This window comes from Euwallacea fornicatus, chromosome 28, assembly GCF_040115645.1.
Source record: "Euwallacea fornicatus isolate EFF26 chromosome 28, ASM4011564v1, whole genome shotgun sequence".
Taxonomy (NCBI): domain Eukaryota; kingdom Metazoa; phylum Arthropoda; class Insecta; order Coleoptera; family Curculionidae; genus Euwallacea; species Euwallacea fornicatus.
Genome location: NC_089568.1, coordinates 667,015 through 685,316, shown reverse-complemented (window position 1 = coordinate 685,316; position 18,302 = coordinate 667,015). Strand labels below are relative to the sequence as shown.

Genomic DNA, 18,302 nt, shown 5'->3' with positions numbered 1-18,302 from the left:
AGCTTGTTTGCATATTAATGTTACTTTGATACCTACATAAATTGATTCATACTTAATAATAACTTTTGACGTAAAAATATTTAAGATTTATTATATTATTACTCTTAAAAAATGTTATGGATCGTTTTCTTTTCCTTTTCAAATTTCCTGAAAACTGTTGGTACCATTAAGTTCTAAAGATTAATTCAGGACGTTCGTCAAAATTACTTAAATTTTTAAATTGGACGTTGGGCCGGAATAAAAAATTTCAAGCAAGACTATTTTTTCAGAATTGAACGAGAAATTTAAGAATAACTTTCATTTTCAAAAAAGTCAGTCGAGTACTACTTTTTCTGAAAAAAATGCCCCTTTGCACGAAGGTAGGCAAGCCTAAAGCTAAGCAATTTTTTTTAGTAAAACATGTGCGTCATTTATAGTCATCAGCACCTCCAAAATTGTGTTAAAAAATCTCTAGCCTTTTTTGGAAAAATTTTATATTTTCCAATTTTTTGAATTAAATTTGCACCCCTCGTATGTGCTGGAGGAAGCCTTATTTTAGGTTGGTTTATACATATATATGGTTAGGAAACAGCATTGATTTCCGTGAGACCTTGCAGCTATCAAAATTTTCGAATTTTCACAAATAACTCGAAAATGGTAAATTCTTTATATAAGACCTATTTCATAAACTAGCCTTAAAATTTGACGATAAATCCGAAAATGGCAAAAAAATTGGGGGGTTCCATTTAAAAAAACATAATTTGGTACTACCACACTTTTATGACAGACCCTGTACATTTGAAAATAATTTTAAAATACGTGCTTTTTATTCCCCAAAAACTTTACTAAAAAAATAATAAATTTCCTTCCAAAACTTATATTTACTGAGATATCGCACTTTGACGCACTAATGAGCAACCCTGTATAGTAAATTGACACTATTTTTGAAAGTTCAATACGTATTAAAGTTATTGCGAGTTGAACCTGAAACGCCTTCTATATCCACATCTATCAACTTCCGAATAAGGCCTATTTTCAACAATCATTATCATTTGACATGTAGCACCTCCAGTTTTACGTTTTCCCATTGTTAACGAATCACTCTGTATATTCATCGCTCGATGTTAGCGAGAAGCTTCCAGTACGATATCGAATCGTTTCGAATAAATCAATCTTCCGTGAATCCCCGGGAGTGCTTTCGTAAGCTGATACCGGGCCATTTTCAGAAATGGTCACGTATGCTGTCTATGTGGAACACGTGACGTACACGACATAGATATATCCGTCATTTGAAAGCTTTACAACTTCGTAGAACGGGGACGCTCCCCCAATTCGGTGTTGCCAAGTTGCGCAGTTTTTCCTTGATTTAGAAAAATCTTAAAAAACTAGTTTCCTTGACGTCACTAACGCTTTAACCTCGTCCTTTATCTGAATTGAATTATACGAGATTTTTATTATGTTTATCGTAATTGTCTGCCTCCTAGAAACTAGTTTCTAATGTTAATGCAACCAGTTAAAGGTCTACGTTTTAATCCTTTGATGACGGAAGGCAATTCTACGCATCTAAAATTTCTGAAGACAATTACTTTACCTTTCGGTGTAATAAATTTTTATGAACTGGCATTGGCGTGGTTGACCTACGTATTTATTTAACTGAGGTGCTACCTCATTTGAAATTTGGTTTTCAGAGTCGATTTCATCCAACCCCCAAACCTAGTCGTCAACCCAGATATACCTGACTCAGCAAAAGTGTCTTGGCAGCTTCCGCGCTACAGTTCATGATAATGATTATGTAATTTTACAGAACTTATGAAACCGTTTCAAAATCTGAGCCGAGACCCCTTTACCCCAATAAATTTTTGAAAATGCTTCTTAAAAAATTTATTCCCCTAGGGGTATCAGGACCTGGGAGGAGCTTGAGATAAATGTGAGCGAACATTCATTGCCGGTTCTGATCTTTCCTTTCAAGTTTAATAGGGAACGATTATTACAAAAACCTCGTGGTAGCAGGCAGGTAATTTGCTATTTACCATCAAACATCTGACCGACAGGTAGCAACAAATTAATTCATCCAAGGTATGCTTGTGATATTTCAATGTTCAGTCGAAGTTTTATTCTAATGATCACCCTTCACAAAGAAATAGAAATTGTGAATTCTATTCTCATTCAGCGTGTGGTCGACTGCGCTTTCGCACCTGTTCAGGCCGAGTTAGTAATGTGCTTTTGATTTTAACTACAGGTTAATTTCCATAGAAACTTCGAAGCAGGATCTTAGTATTCATTGGACACTTGGTTTTTATGCCTAAGATAGGCACTTTTAAGGTGTTTAAGGTTAAAGCACGATCACTTTGGTTTTTAATTTTTACTTATTTAAACGAAAAACGACTAATAATTTTTTTTAAACACGAAAATTTTAGAAGCGATCAAAATCTCGTGCTTAATACTTTTTTTCAGTATATTTAGAGAATTTTTGCTCTAATTTAACGTTAGACCCCAATTATGCGGTGAAAATCGAAAATTTAGAAATTTATCTTGCGGATTAGAAAACGCCCTCCATTAATAATGAAATTTAGTATTAATGACTGATTTCCAAAAATTTGGTTTTCACTGGGGAATTTTATACCGATGGAGATCTATGATCGGAAGAATTTACATTTTCAAATATATTAACTGGTCGTGTAGGATGTCTAGATCTCTTCGCTTCCAAATATGCGGGAACAACTTTTACTTTCCCGTTTAGTATGTTATAAAGATCTAATGTTTGTTCTTCTGTTATGGAAATTAGCGCTATGTGACAATATACCAATTTGACTTTCTCGATATCATCCGACCTGCTTCTACAGCGTTCAACCTATTTAAGCGACATTTTTCCATATTTCTCTGAATCTGGCGGGAGCTGCTTGGTAGCATACCAACTGTGATTATAAAAAAAGGTTGATTGCTGTTATTACACAGGGTGTCTGGTATTAGTAGGTCGATCCGCTGAGCGGAGATTTCTTATGAGAAAATAAGTAGACTTTCCTTATAAAACTTTTTCCTTTGGCGCTTTATGTCCATCACACAGGGTGTTGAATTTAGTAGAAAAATAGCTTTGTTAATAACTTGGGCGTTTCTTAACATATTCTAACGTGATTTTGCAGTGATTTGGAGCTTAATTAGGTGCCCGTTTCCTGCGATTGGGACGAAAAAAATTAGAGAAACGATGGGGAAAATGGGGGCTGCATGTACGTTTTCCCCCCCAATTTTTTTTACGCGCGTCAATGGCGCATTTGTTTAGTTATCCAAATTAGCTGTTTCGTTATCCAGAATTCTTCGCTCTTGTAAAACTTTGATTTACAGCTTAATTTGGGAGATATTTCGGCACAGAAAAAGCTGGGGGGAAAAATGTACACAGCCCCCTATTTTCCCCACCGTTTCTCCAAAATTTTTTAGCTAAACCATAGGAACTGTGCGCCCAATCGACCTATACATCACTGCAAATTTTCGTTAAAAAATGCTAAAAAACGCCCAAATTTTTTAACAGAAGTAATTTTTTTTGCTAACTTCAATACCCTGCGTAACGTGCACAAAGGGCCAAAAGAAAATTCGCCATAGGGAAAATCGACTCGTCGTCGTATAAGGAACCTCCGATTAGCGGATTGGCCTACTAATGCGATACACTCCGTGTTATGACGTATGAAAGGGCGACATGTTATTAAGGTGAGAGTTGCGTATTGTTAAGTATCAGTCGCTGTAGTGAAAAGTTTTAATGCAAGTAAAAAGACAAGTTCGGATTATTTCAGATTAGCTTCGCGTGTTATTCATTGTCGGAATTGTGATTAAATAAAGGTTGATAAGTCTCGCAGAATTTGAGAAGTGGCCTCACCTATGGTCTCACCCACGAGCAGGGGACACAGTAATATATGCTTCTTTGAAATAGCGAGATGAAGTCTTTCTCATGATATTTAATTCTTTCTCAGGGTATTTAAATGTTACATGAAGCAAAAACGAATATGTAGACCGCCAATTAATAACTAGATGCATTTAAAATTTAGTTAGTTAAGTATGGGAAACCTTAATGGTCTGCCTCACTCTAGGACTAATCGGATTAACTTATTGTGACCTTCGTCCTGATGAAGAAATAACGTTGATTTGCTCAAATGAATAATTTGAATTAACAATTTGTCTACGAATGTGAAAAACGTGTAATATTTTTGGTTTCTGTTTCCTTTAATGCACGCAAAAAACCGTCAATGGTAATAAATCGAATTTAATAACAGATTTATCTGAATTATAAGAAAATAATCAAAAAATCACTGAAGAGACAGACATAATAGCTAATGGGATTCACGTACTGTTTCCTTAATAGAAGTTTTTTTTTAGTGTTTATAATTTTGTGATTTTACCAATCATGGAATTTTTGGTTAACAGGCACGTCTATGAAATTTAGGATACTGAAAGCAAATAGGGGATAATTAGGATAATAAAAATTGGGTGGGTACTCGGAAAAAAATCGTTTTCCTGATGGAAAACTTGTAGCTCAAAATCATAAGTTTGGGCCACATGATAAAACTGCGGTTTTCCTGGAAGAGCTGTTGGCAGAAAACCCATAAATCATGAACAAATTTCCCCTTTCACGAGCCGACTAAAAATTCATAGGAACATATTATTTGATATGAATTCTTCTCTTTCATCAATTATGTCACGAGCTGCCCTATTCGTCCCAACCAACAAGCCACTGGGAATTTTTAAAGCAATTTAAAATCTCTTCTTTCTAGATAAGTTTGTAAATTTTAAATAACATCTTGAACAAAGACACCCAATTTACCTTTAAAAAATTCCATTGTACAGAATAAAAAATAATACTTACCAAAATTGTAACACACCCATAATCATGCAGCAAATCTACCCGGAAAGGTCGTAACAGAACCGAACGAACGAAGTCGAGATCGTAACAGAAGCGCGATATACCACAATACAGGTACCACGATCAAGCGGAACCACTGAGGTACTACTGAGGTACCATTCTCTAACCACACACTTATTAATAGAGAAAGTGTTTTGACGCCGGTTATGCCATGGGATGGGTAAAACAAAGATGATCCGGGCAACAGAGAAGGATGAAGACATCATCTGCAGCAAATACGTAAGATAAAGTTGACAGCCTCCACAAGCTCACATCCGTGATGGGCTGTTTTGCATGATAGGTTGTTATTGTTGAACATATTGCATCCTTGAGGGGTCGATCACGTGCCGGTGATTGGATTGAGAGAAATCTAGTTCGTCGTGATATGGCACTGTGTGATAATGAAATCGCTGAGTTACGTAGAGATGTGCCTTCTTAATTGAACACAATAATTTAAGGTTTTCGGAAAAGATAGTGATATTTTATATTTCTTAAGCTTTAGTACAACAAGTTTTTTCTATTGTTACAACCCTGTAAACGCCCAGTAATCTAAAGCATGATGCGTTCGACAAAAAATTGCGCAGGCGCCTTATTGCCTGTCAAAAATCGGCAAAAGCGTAAAGTGAGCAAATATTCCCGAGATATTGACGTAATAAATTACCTATACAGGACGACATTTTATCATGTAGCCAAACCTCCAGGAGTGATTCTTTCAGTAATTTCAACGTGAATACTGTATATCAACATGAGTCCGGTAATGTTCCATTTTCATGATGCAGGGTGTCAAACTTCTTTAAAATATCTTCCTTTGTTAAAATCTTAATAACGTTTTAGCCAATTTTGCTCAAATTTAGCAGTATTATTTATTGTTATTATTGTTATTTATGCATCACTGAGTATTGAGATTTAATATCGTTTTCATATCGAGCATAGTCATGGCCACTCAGGTCAGCAGATTTAAATCCGTTAAATTTTTTCCTGTGAGAGCATACAGGGTGTTTGATTTACCGATACACATCCGAAAGAGGGTGGTAGGCAAGGTGATTGTGAACGTATTTGACCATATATACTGTTATACAAAGTGTCACTCATTTCCAGATATCGCCATTTTTCCGAATTTTACCAAATTCGCTGTTTACTTCCGTGCAAGTTACAATAAGAATTTAATAGAACACTTGTTGTGATTCTATTGGTTTTCGGACAAACTTGAATATGTATCTTATCGATATCAAACATGTATTAGTGTCTGCATATTAAAAAAAAAATGTGATGCTTTAAAATTCCAAAAATGAATTTCTCTAATATATCAAACCTTGTTGTCTTTATGAGTAAATAAAGAGAAAGATGCAAATGGAAGAATCGTTCAAATATCTTTAGAAACTTCTTTGACCATTGCTCTTTCGAATGATATATTGAAAGGCGCAGCCTTAATGCTCCATAAGGTATTTAATTAAAAAAGAAAAAAAATCAGAAAAAGTCCAAAGGGCAATTTAACAAATTGAATAAAAGCTTAATGAGTAATTATTATTTATATAAATTAAACTATTTACTTATAATTAATTATTATTCTCAAAATGGGAACCACCGTTTCTGATACAACATCGACATCTTCGTCTTATCTCTCTGGTGGTTACTCCTAGCCTAATTTCAGCCTTCATTAATCTTGCTGCCCCATTGATTCTTTGAATGAGATGGTCTCGATCATGAATTTCCTCATTGCACACCAGTTCTTTCATTCGTCCCCAGATATGATAGTCAACTGGGGTGAGATCTGGAGATCTGGCAGGCCATAATATCGGTCCATTTCGTCCTATCCATCTTTCAGGAAATTGATTATTTAAAAACTTTTTTATTGTTCTCTGATGATGGGCCGGACATCCATCGTTTTGAAATATGATTTTCAATGGTCAAAGAAGTTTTTAAAGATATTTGAACGACTCTTCCATTTGCATCTTTCTCTTTATTTACTTACAAAGTCAAGAAGGTTTGAAATTAGAGAAATTCATTTTTGGAATTTTAAAGCATCACATTTTTTTTTAATATGCAGATACTACTACATGTTTGATATCGATAAAATACATATTCAAGTTTATCCGAAAACCAATAGAATCACAACAAGTGTTCTGTTAAATTCTTATTGTAACTTGCACGGAAGTAAACAGCGAATTTGGTAAAACTCGGAAAAATGGCGATATCTGGAAATGCGTGACACTTTGTATAACAGTATATATATGGTCAAATACGTTCACGATCATCTTACCTACCACCCTCTTTTGGATGTGTATCGGTAAACCAAACACCCTGTGTTCAGGCCAGGGGCTTCCTGAGTTCCTGCCTAACAGTAGTGACTGCCTCACTAGGCATCCACAGAGGGATCCAAATGCGCTGGCGGGGTTTCGTAATTGAGTCGAAGGACCAGACGGGCTACCATCATAAAATAATAGGGTTCCCAAGGTTCAAGAGGGTATAGAAATTCTGTTACACGAATTACACTAAATTTAATCACAGACTAGTTGAATTACAGAGGTGCGTGGTGATTCAATTATTAACACTAATGCCCGTGTATGGAGTTCTATTGCGACGAGAGCGTGAGAAGTTTGTAAACTTCTGTAGTCTAACTTATGATATTTTGAGAGAGGAGAGAAGTTGCTGTTAACGCGACGAGGTGAGAAACGGTTCTATTCTTTGCTCCAAGAGGAGTGGTGGTGCTCCTTCCCGAAAAACGCAGGTTCCCCAGTTTGGCTTCTCACGACTTCGTGGGAAAATCACCACCTTGATGCTTTCACACCATTGCCTTATCACTAACACCCTCTGGTTCAAGTCCACTTGCGAGTTTGTTGCGACATTCCATCCTAATTTACTGCGGCTCTTAATCTATTGAACAATTTGCACTTAATAAATCAGGGTGGAAGTAAACCAGATGAAAGGTGATTAGCGCGATACCCATGGTTTGGCACCTAATGGTATGTCGAGTTTTAGGTTCTGTGTTCTTTTTTTACCAAATTTATTGCCCAGATGTTAAGACAATGCGTGAGAGCGATCTTTATGTTGGAATTTCTCCAACACCCTGTATAAAGTTATTTATACAGGGTGTCCGGATACTCCGTGTACAACGCTCTATCAGATATAGTACAACTCATAATAAGTCGATTTAACTAGATTTGCCTTAGTACAAAAGTTGATAATAACGGAGCTACAGGGTGTCAAAGCTGAAAAAGGAAATCAGATTTTCTTTAATATCTTTTGACTTCTTCAAACTAATTTCACGAAATTTTGTATTCAGGGGTTTTTTGGGATGAGAAATTCAAATTTATAAACGATCGTGAACGTTAGTTATGCCGGATCTAGTAAAGCAAACTTCGTCGGTGAAGAGAATTTTGTCCAAGAGTATCCGGACACCCTGTAGAACTCCGGTCTACACTTAAGAAGAGTTAATTCAACGGATGTGGGATTTATGTAATCAGACAAGATATATGGGGGGCATACTTCAACGTGTTCGATAATCGATGCTGAGACGATCTAAAGCTCACATTGAAGCACATGAAGGATTACATGAAGGAAGACAATTTCAGCACCTCTTGTAAATTTCGTATTAGTTATTGTTAATTATTTTTTTTTAGTAAAAAAATTCGCACTATTTGTTTAAGTGTAGTTTTAATAAAGCGTTTTTTTTGTTTAATTTTTCTGTAATTTTCGGCGTTAATGCTCTGCAAGCTACTAGCCAAAAGACACCAACTATTCATAGCTTAAAAAATTGCTTTGTACTACATTGAACGCTCTTACCAAGTTGGTAGCGTTTCCTTGTGATTTAGGAGTTTCTTTTAACATGTGACGATAAAAAAAAGAGTTTGACACCCTGTATCTTGAACGCGAAGCACTGCCAGACCTACGTTTATATAAACTTTTCCTCCTAAAACCGCTTACAGACTCAAGCCTTGAAGTTTGGCCACGTACTTAAGCAACATTCTGTATTTTATATTGTCAGCAGACATTTCTCATCTATTGGAATAGGTAATGAGTATTTCTACGAGGAACCTTTCCGGGTCATGATTGACCAGGTAGTCGAAACTCTGTTAGACATCCTATTACCACTTTCGAGACTGTTTGTCTTTAATACCGTCTTTCTCATCAATGCAACTTTTTGGCTAAAATCTTTAATATTTTCTTCAATTTTTGCAATTACTTGTTACATGCCGTTCTGGCCTTCTCACCGTTAAACCTTGAACTAACCTGAATTTGAATACCGAGAAACCCCTCTGTGTCTGGTAACTTTAAAGTTAGATAGAGTAAAAGCGGGTGATTGTGCAGGTCATTCTAGCGATCTTCGGTTTCCCATCCATCGATATGGAAAAGGTAAGCCGAAGTACATTGAGATTGATTCGTTTGATTATTTCACTACATTATCAATAACGATGTGGTATTAGCTAATAAGTTTTTAGTTTGTTGTAGAGAGTTTCGTCATTTGCATAAATTAATTTGTTTCTATTATTCTTTCAAAGCAAAGTTTAGAACAATAGACGTTTTGAAGAAGAGACCTTTCGAATGAGGTATCACAAACACATGTTACCAATTTAAAAATTTAAGGGTTGCACTTGCCACACAAAAGGGGGTTGAATTTAGAGATGAAATTTTTACGTTGCAAGGTGTAATTTCAGGTTCTAAAATTGACGTGTTTCGGTATTTTTTCACGTATGTCGAAATAAGAAGATGTTCAATTTACTGCATTTGGTTGTTTCACCATGTATTTGTTGTTCATTTAGTAGGTGAGAAGAAAATGTGTAAGGGATAAGGGCCAAGAGTTAGATTTTCAGATTCAAAATTTGTTAAGCCTTGGCGAACCAAGTCTTGATGTCTTCATCGATGGAGCTAAAACCCCAAGCTGCGCCCCTGCACATCTTACGTTTGTGCCCTCCCAGATGTCGTGATCCGTTAGTTTCACTAGAAATGGTTTATGGTTCAAATTCTTCGTCCTTTGTACTTTTGCTAAGAGCTAAATTGCGAGGCACTCAAGCCATAAATGTGCATCGGAGGTGATTCTTGGGTACCGGGGAATTCCCCACCATTACCTTTGGGGGCGGTCGTAATTGGGAGTGCCATCACGTCCCGTTGGGGATGAAGGCAATATTCGGGTCATGGGATAATCTGCCCGTTGGCCGTCAGGCCTGGCGAAATGGGCATTCCTCGGCTGAAACGCGCTCCCAGTAAGAGTACGCCTATGTCTACTGACCATCAGCATCCAGTACTTACAGTGGCGAACAAAAGTATGGAGACATTTTCTTCATTTTGGTCTAATCTCAAAATTTGTTGATTCTGAAGTTTTCTGCTTCTAAGAATTTGTTGAAAATGCCGAAGTGTAAATATTACAGTGCTGAGTTCAAGCGAAGAATAGTGACCATGTACACCAACGGAACAAAATAAATTAATATTGCAAATGCATTAAATATACCTTGGGAAACTGTTCATAAAATAATTAAGAGGTATTTGCAAAGAGGAACAGTAGATCCAGCAATGAAATGTGGAAGACCTCGAAAAACAACCCGTAGAGTGGATAGTGCAATCGTTAGAAAACCTAGAGTCGATTCAAAAAAAAAAATCTGCTGTGGCGATAAATAAGGAGTTAAAAGAGGAATCTGAAGATATTGATGTATCGGATATGACAATTAGGCGTCGGCTTATAAGTGAAGATCTTCATGGTAGACGTGCAGTTAAAAAGCCACTTCTTGCAAAGCGACACAGACAAGCGAGATTAAAATCCGCCAAAGAACATAAGAATTGGACCGAACACCAATGGTCATTAGTAGTTTTCAGCGATGAAAGTAAGTTTAATTTGTTCGGCAGTGATTCTACAGGACATGTTCAAAGACCTCCAGGACAAAGATATGACCCAAAATATTTAATTCCCACCGTCAAACATGGCGGTGTAAATGTGATGGTTGGGGGTTGTTTTACACGATCTGGTACTGGACCACTGGTGAAAATAAATGGCAAAATGGACTCCAAGATGTACTGCGACATCTTACAAAATCACCTACTGACATTTGAAGAAGATCTACCGTTGGCATGGATTTATCAACAGGATAATGATCCAAAGCACGCCTCGCGATTAACTAAAAATTGGTTTTTAGAAAACAAAATACGGGCGTTGGAATGGCCGTCACAATCGCCTGATATAAATCCGATTGAAAATCTGTGGTACTATTTAGATAAGGAGGTCAGATCCAAAAACGTTAAAAATCGCGATGAATTTTGGGCAGTATTGGAGGAAGAGTGGAAGGCGATTCCCAGGGACCTCTGTACAAAGCTTGTTGACTCTATGGGACGAAGATGTCAAGCGGTAAGTGATGCCAAAGGGCATCCAACGAAATACTAAAACTTTTGAAAAACCTTTTAATAAAATAGTACATAGTATAATTTATTTTCAACAATTTGTAAGTAATGTTTCCATACTTATGTTCGGTCAATTTATAGATTTTTCACAATATTGTTTTTTTTGAGACTGATAAACATATTAATATATTTATTATTAGTTATGTACATATTCTAGATATAGCAGATATTCTAAAAAAGGACTTTTTTCTTGACGGATATTTATTGTTACTTGTTGAATAAAATTGCTTTAAAAAATAGAAAATGTTTCCATACTTTTGTTCGCCACTGTAAGGGCTGGGAGAAGCTGGGCATTATCATTATCTTCTTTCCTATCACGATTGTCACTCATCAGTTGAAGGCGGATCGATACATCGCCAATTCACGATCATAACTCATACTCTTCGTCGGATCACGATCATTCAATTCTAAATTTCTGCAACTAAGTCTTAGTCATAGTTATGTGTTACAAGTCAGTTAATAAACCGTGTTAATGTTTAAAGGGTTGTCCTAATTCCAAGACTTCCGGGAGATCCCACGTGTTTACCTTGCTAAGCAGGTATCTAGTCCGTCCTGGACAAGTAATACAAGTAGAGCTTGCATGCAAGCGCTCTCGTACAATAAGTCGCGGGTGGTATCTCCAACCTCCAAGGAAGGAACTCTCTGCATATCGCTCAACAAAATTAATCGCGGTTTTTGTCCAGCAATCGTCGATTAGTTTGAAGTTCACTTTCAGTCCGAGATTAATTATGATAAATTCACTTTTCGATGCTGTAATTGAACGTGAATATTCCTCCAATTTCCAGTTACTCCTGAGGTTGCGTAATATGGTCCTCTACTTCTTTCTCGGAATGGAAATTTTTACGAATTCCGTTTTGATTTGTTCATACTCATAGTTTTCAAGGACTTCCATGTGAAGTAATTTTAGCAATACCGAAACTATTTGCCGATGCCATTTACACTTAAAGTATTTACCTGGGATTTTACAATAGTACAATGTTAATTCAAAAAACACTAACAGGATGCTTTTTTTTTATTTTTTTATTTGATTAATATTCGTCACATGAGGCTCGCAAGTCACATGCTTGAGAATCCCTGGCGTATGCGCCTTAGGAAATGCCGCAGTAATTAATATTAATAAATTAAGAGCTACACTGGCACTAAAGCTTTTAGCTTCGTGCGGGTAGAGAAAGTTGGGACAATTATTAATTTTTTTTTGCCTGCTCAAACCGCAATAAACAATACGAATTTAAAACAATATGAAATGTAAATATTAGAAATTTGTACCAGAATGTAATAAATCTGCATTAAATGGTTTGCTGGGCGAAGAAACAATTCAATATCGACATTTAGAAGTGTTAATAAAGACGGCTAAAGTGGTACCTTGCATAATGCGTTAATTTGAAGCTCTAAAGGAAGTAAACAGACAATGGAGCAATGAAATAATGGGATACTACGGATGTTATATAGTGCGATTGAAAGTTTCTTAAATTAGTTGCACAATATACTTAATATACAGCGCAACTTCGTTTTCAGTAGCAGGCTAGTCGTGGTCATGTTTAATGGGGTACTATTACTTTTAAATTGTTTTTGCCATTAAAGAAGAATTATGTCTATGACCTATTGCAGGGAAAAGTGAAATAACCGTTCTATTATGTCAATCCATAATACAGTTATTATCTTTTTGTACAAAGAAACCGGGTAACATTTTCTCATTAAAGGTACGAATAGTCTCGTTGTAGCAGCATGTAATCCATTTAGAGCCTTGTCGCAGACCGGTCTTTATTGCCATATTCATTGTCCAATATTATATTGTCTCTATGCGCAAACGCGATTTTAGGCTATGTTCAGGGCCCACCTCGGTGTCCCTCAATTAGGCCGCTTGAAGCCCGCTTCTTCTAATAATTATTAATACACTGATTTTCAAAAAAAAAACCGCAACACGTTTGAAATTCTGGCCTCACTTTGGGTCGGGTAATAGATAAAAACGATCAAAATATCAAAAAAAAAATTATTGTGAATAAGTGAAAAAAATAAAAAAATAATTTAATAATGGGTGGTATCTCCACTTAAATTAATACATTCCTGTAAGCGGCATGCTTAATATTAAATTGTCAATATCTTCCTGTGGTATTGTATCCCAGGCAATCTGCACCTGCTCGCGGAGTTCATCTATGGTCTCTGGAGGGCGAGCTAAACGTTGAAGTCTCCGACCCATTATATTCCATACATGCTCTATTTGGGACAAATCTGGAGACCGAGCTGGCCAAGGCAAAGTATCCAAATTTTCAGCTTCCAAATACCTCAAAGTATCGTTGACTACATGTGGTCGCGCATTATCCTGTTGAAATGTGCTTCCAGGATGGTCGTGCATGTACGGTACAAGAACCGGTTCTAAGACACTATTAATGTACCTCTGAGCATTTAATCTATCATAAATGAAAACAAGAGGAGACCGACTACCATACGTGGATGGCACCCCAAACCATGACACCTGGTGTTAAACCAGAATGACGCCTTTCCAAAAAGTCCAAATTTAATCGCTCTCCTCTGTGCCTTCTAACACGTAACCGTCCATCAGATCGCCATAAACAAAATCGGCTCTCATCACTGAACACGATTCTTCTCCACTCATCCACCCATTGCACTCTCGGACGACACCACTCCAGTCGGGCCACCCTGTGATTTCGTGATAATGGAAGCCGACGCATAGGACGATATGAATTTAGACCAAACCTTTGAATTCTGTGATACATGGTACTAAGGGAGACCCTTCGATTTAGGGTGGCTACCCAGTTAGCATCAAGAGACGGAATTGTTTCAAACGGGGCGCCTGTCGCTGAACGACGTAGTCGCCGGTCTTCGCGTTGGTTCGTCATTCTTGGACGGCCACTACCACGATGACGATTTACTGACCCTTCGTTAGACCAGTCTCTCCAAGCTCCTAGCACTGTTGATGCGTTTCGATCCAATCTACGTGCAATTTCACGGCAAGGTAAACCTGCCTCATGCATACCAACAATTCTTCCCCTTTCAAAGGGAGTTAACTGCCGATAAACTGCATTTTGGCGTACACGAGGCATTTTGCCCTACCACCCATTCAATATGGTACCAACAATAATACCTTTATTGCTATCTAAAAAAATTTGCAAAAAGAACGATCGTCACAGATAAAAAAGTAAAGAAAAACTCCATATCGCATTAAAATACGAACTTGAAATTTTTATCATTTTTTTCTCTTTACAAGTCTAAAATCATACCAAAATTTCAAATACATACAATGCGTTCTTCTTGGTGTTGCGGTTTTTTTTAATGTCAGTGTATAACCAAACTGTCCTTTAAGCGATTTTAGTTCAAATCTAGTCTGGTCTACTAAATTTACTTCAAATCAATTTAAAACTTCAGGTTAAATTATTTTTATTTCAGTGTTTTGTTAACAAAGGGTGAGCATAAAAGAGCCTCAAATATCAGCAGCCTGTCTTGGATAAATTCAACTGTTAGCGGGTGCCAATCACACACAACGCTTGATGGTTACCAGCAAATAACTTAATCAATAGCTTAGGTTTATGGTTCACCGGCCATTGCAATTTTTTTTTAATTACCACCCGTTATGAGCTTGGTCATTCCCCCCAAGGGAAAGATGCTGTATTGTCCACGACAGCTATGAGAGAAATTTTCTAGTAAATTTACGGATAATATCAATATTTCTGAGCTGTGGCCTAAGAACTCGTATTAACCTTTAAATGAAAAAATCAGAAGCAAACTGGTCATCTTTAGCTTGCCTGTATTGCAACTTTCTGACTCCTATGAGTAAGAAGGTTTGTGAGAAAATACCGGCTCAAAGTTTTATTGACCGACAAAACGCAACAAAATTTGCTAAACGAGAACTGCAATTATTCTAAAATCATCCTGACCCTTATTCTTTTCACACTCACTATTCATCAGAGTAATAATATTTCCAGAGTACTTAGTACAGGTTTTGGCTGAAATGCCACAGGACGTGTTGTGAGACTAAGCTGCCACCGACAAAAACCCACGAAATGGGTTGGGAAACTAGCGGCTGAAATGGGCGGAGTCACTCCAGTATTTTACCAGAACTTCCAGTGTTTCAGAATTTTTATTTATTTATGCGTTATTGTAAATTTCCCCATTACAGCATAAATTAGTTACGTCATAAATGAATATGATAATTTTAAATTGTTGATATTTATTCACGATCTTTTAGTAGGTCCAAGACTGAACTGGCAGTATTGGCTGTAATATCCAGACAAAATAGAATAATATCGGCTATTTAATAAATTCACCAGCATGTGAGGAATTTAAATCTTAATGCGCAGAGTCCGTTTATTTAAATTGCTACTTTTTGTTCTGATATTTAAAAAAATCCTTCGCCGCGAAGTCGATACTGGTCTGAAGATCGAAGTAGACACGCCCGCCGGACAAACTCCGCCCACTTCCATCGCTAACCTTGCCACGCAATTCGTTGGTTTTTATCGGAAGCATATTAAAACTTATAGTCACTTAATTTTCACTTACGCAGTTCCAATGTTCTGATTTGAACTGCGTATCTGCATAGTATCATACAGAGTTTCACAAATAAAGTGATTAAATAAGTGATTGTTACACGAAGTCTAGAAGTTCCGGAAAAATGACAAAAATGCCATGGGACTGGTGCCTTTTAGACTTAAAATCTTGTTACTCCTCCCTTTAATCCATCTCTCAAACGAGGTCGTGGCTATCTTCACGTAACAACGATAAGAAATAATAAGATATTAAATTCTAAATTTGATTCGAAACAAAAACACCCCTTTAATTTAAAATAATTTAATTCCTATTTTATGAATACCCCGTATATGTTTATATCGATACAATAACAATAACAATTTACAGATTTTTACAACGTACATTGTACTACTTACACGATAACTTTTATTTAAAAATAATACATGGTAAGGAGAAAAACAACAAATTTCCTTAATAACAATTTTCGTGACTTAAAGTTCTTCAGGCAGTGGATAGAAAAACACGTTTAATGCAGAATTCGTCACTATTCATAAACATTCCTTTAAGACAAATCGTTAGTGTTAGGTATAACGTAATAGAAAAATATTATTGTGACAGTCTTTTTAAATACTATTGTTAGATATAACCTTCGTTATATGGAAATTAATTTTCGCTTTCAAAGACATACATACATAGTCAATCGTCTGGATAGGAACACCAGTATATTTTCCTGGAGTGCGAAATATGACACATTGTACTAACTTACTTGCAAAATCTTAGAACACTAGTCAACAATAATGGATAACAATTACACCAGGGATGTAATAATTGAACATCAAAGCGAGTCAGTTGTGCTAGAAGATAATTCCAAAATTTGTTTAAAGCATTTAATTTTTTTAGGAATTCAAAAGGCACTAGACATTGCGGTCTTTCTCCCACGGGTCCTCCAAACACACCTTAAAAAATTCACAACTGGCACTCAATCACTCAGATCTTCATCTACTACAGATTTTTGCATCGGTTAGCAGCGCTTTCCAGCGAATCACTTGGAAACAAACGGAGATAGATCCGGAAACTTAAACCCTGAAAAATCAAACGAGCTGCCTGCAGGGAACCTTGGCGACCTGTTCAGGTTCTTCCCTCTGCCGTTTCTTAAAGGCGGTGGAACCAAACCGAAGGGTACCTGCTGCGAACCGCTCTGCTTCAGCAGGAATCCACACTGGGCTGCGCAGACTTCGTCTCTGGATATCGCCTCTTTTGACCACTCTCTGAGCAGTTGACTGCAGTCTGTTACTTTGAGGGAAGCGCAATTGCCCTGAAAAAATGATATTTTTATTAATTTTTGAAGTTATTGTTTTTTTTCTTCAGGACACTGGTTATATCGATTAACAGATTATTTATTTTCTACGAAAAATAATTTGAAATTGTAATTTTTTTGACGGTTTGCGTCCGCTGCGATTGATCGGAATGCTGCGATCATGCTGGAGAACACGTTGAGTGTTCAGCGTGCCACGGTAATAGATATATGTAGAATTAGTATGAACCCTGGAGTCCGCCTCTTTTACTAATAAGGCGATAGAAAAGAGCACTTTATTTTCTCGAATAAATCACCATTTTAATGTAGTAAAAATGGTTTAGTTGTCTACTGAATCAAACATCTTTACTTACTCCCTCAGAGGAACAAACGCAGCTTGTGCAAGGGCTAGGAAAGGCGCTTTCCCCAGGTTGTACATGTCTCCCTCCGATGATGCATCCACCCTGTCCTTGACCACTTTCTCTCCACGCATTGAAATCTATGGTGGGCATCGAGTTACAGGGCACTCTGGGATTTAAAAAGTTAGATGGTAAGTCGAAAGCTGACCGCTGAATATCGCTGTAAGCATCCGTGTTGTCGCAAAGGACCTTAGCTAGGGTAATTTTACGGATTTCTGCTAGTTGCGATTCGGTGAAACGCACTCTCGAGTCCTCGTTTTCATACCTGTATGGCAAAAAATAAGTATATGTGAGTAAAACGGAACCTCCAATCATTTAAGTAAAAACATCAATTCTCAGAGATAGAAATACTCACCAGAATCTGTCACACTTCCTCAATTGTCTGAACTGAATGGCGATGATGCAGCCAAAAGTGGGACCCACAATACCTCCTTGTAAGGGCCTTTCAGACATGCCTCCTGGGAATAAATCAATGTCGTCTACCGTGGGATAAATGATTTTTAATCTCTGAATGATCTCCATTGGTATTTCCCTAGCCAAGTCTTCGAAACTTGCCGCACGTTTTAGATTACAAAGGGCTCTATAATTGTTGTATGAAGGAATACCTGAAAAAGTGAGAGATATCTTTTTCATCGATGTTTGTTCAGAATGGTGCAGTTGAGTGTGTAATTTTTCGTGGAACATACCGTGATCGCGAGCCCTCTTAACATTCAACGCAATCAAATCCACCCCTGAGAATGGAACCCTCTTGTCCTCAAATAGATGATTGGTAACCTCCCCAGTAATGAACTGATCCAACGTCTCCATTGGAGTCGACACTAAACCTCTGGCCATTTGGTCCATCAGTCCATCCTAA

At 37.0% G+C, this 18,302-nt stretch overlaps 3 protein-coding genes across 3 annotated transcripts in view; 1 reads left to right on the top strand and 2 right to left on the bottom strand.

Annotated features, from left to right (window-relative positions):
* Positions 1 to 4,986, bottom strand: part of LOC136347351 (uncharacterized) — a 41,735-nt gene extending 36,749 nt beyond the window's left edge. Inside the window, exon 1 of the mRNA XM_066297259.1 lies at positions 4,829 to 4,986. Within this exon, the coding sequence (XP_066153356.1) occupies positions 4,829 to 4,854 (26 nt within the window). The 5' untranslated portion in view covers positions 4,855 to 4,986. The remainder of the gene's footprint in view (positions 1 to 4,828) is intronic.
* Positions 1 to 18,302, top strand: part of LOC136347353 (sodium-independent sulfate anion transporter-like) — an 85,165-nt gene that overhangs the window by 1,474 nt on the left and 65,389 nt on the right. The window lies entirely within an intron of this gene.
* The window catches only part of LOC136347312 (uncharacterized), a 31,156-nt gene continuing 28,892 nt past the window's right edge, over positions 16,039 to 18,302 (bottom strand). Inside the window, exons 14-17 of the mRNA XM_066297194.1 lie at positions 18,133 to 18,298; positions 17,802 to 18,051; positions 17,402 to 17,711; positions 16,039 to 17,048 (exon numbers count right to left, since the gene is read on the bottom strand). Coding sequence (XP_066153291.1) covers positions 16,776 to 17,048; positions 17,402 to 17,711; positions 17,802 to 18,051; positions 18,133 to 18,298 — 999 coding nt within the window. The 3' untranslated portion in view covers positions 16,039 to 16,775. The remainder of the gene's footprint in view (positions 17,049 to 17,401; positions 17,712 to 17,801; positions 18,052 to 18,132; positions 18,299 to 18,302) is intronic.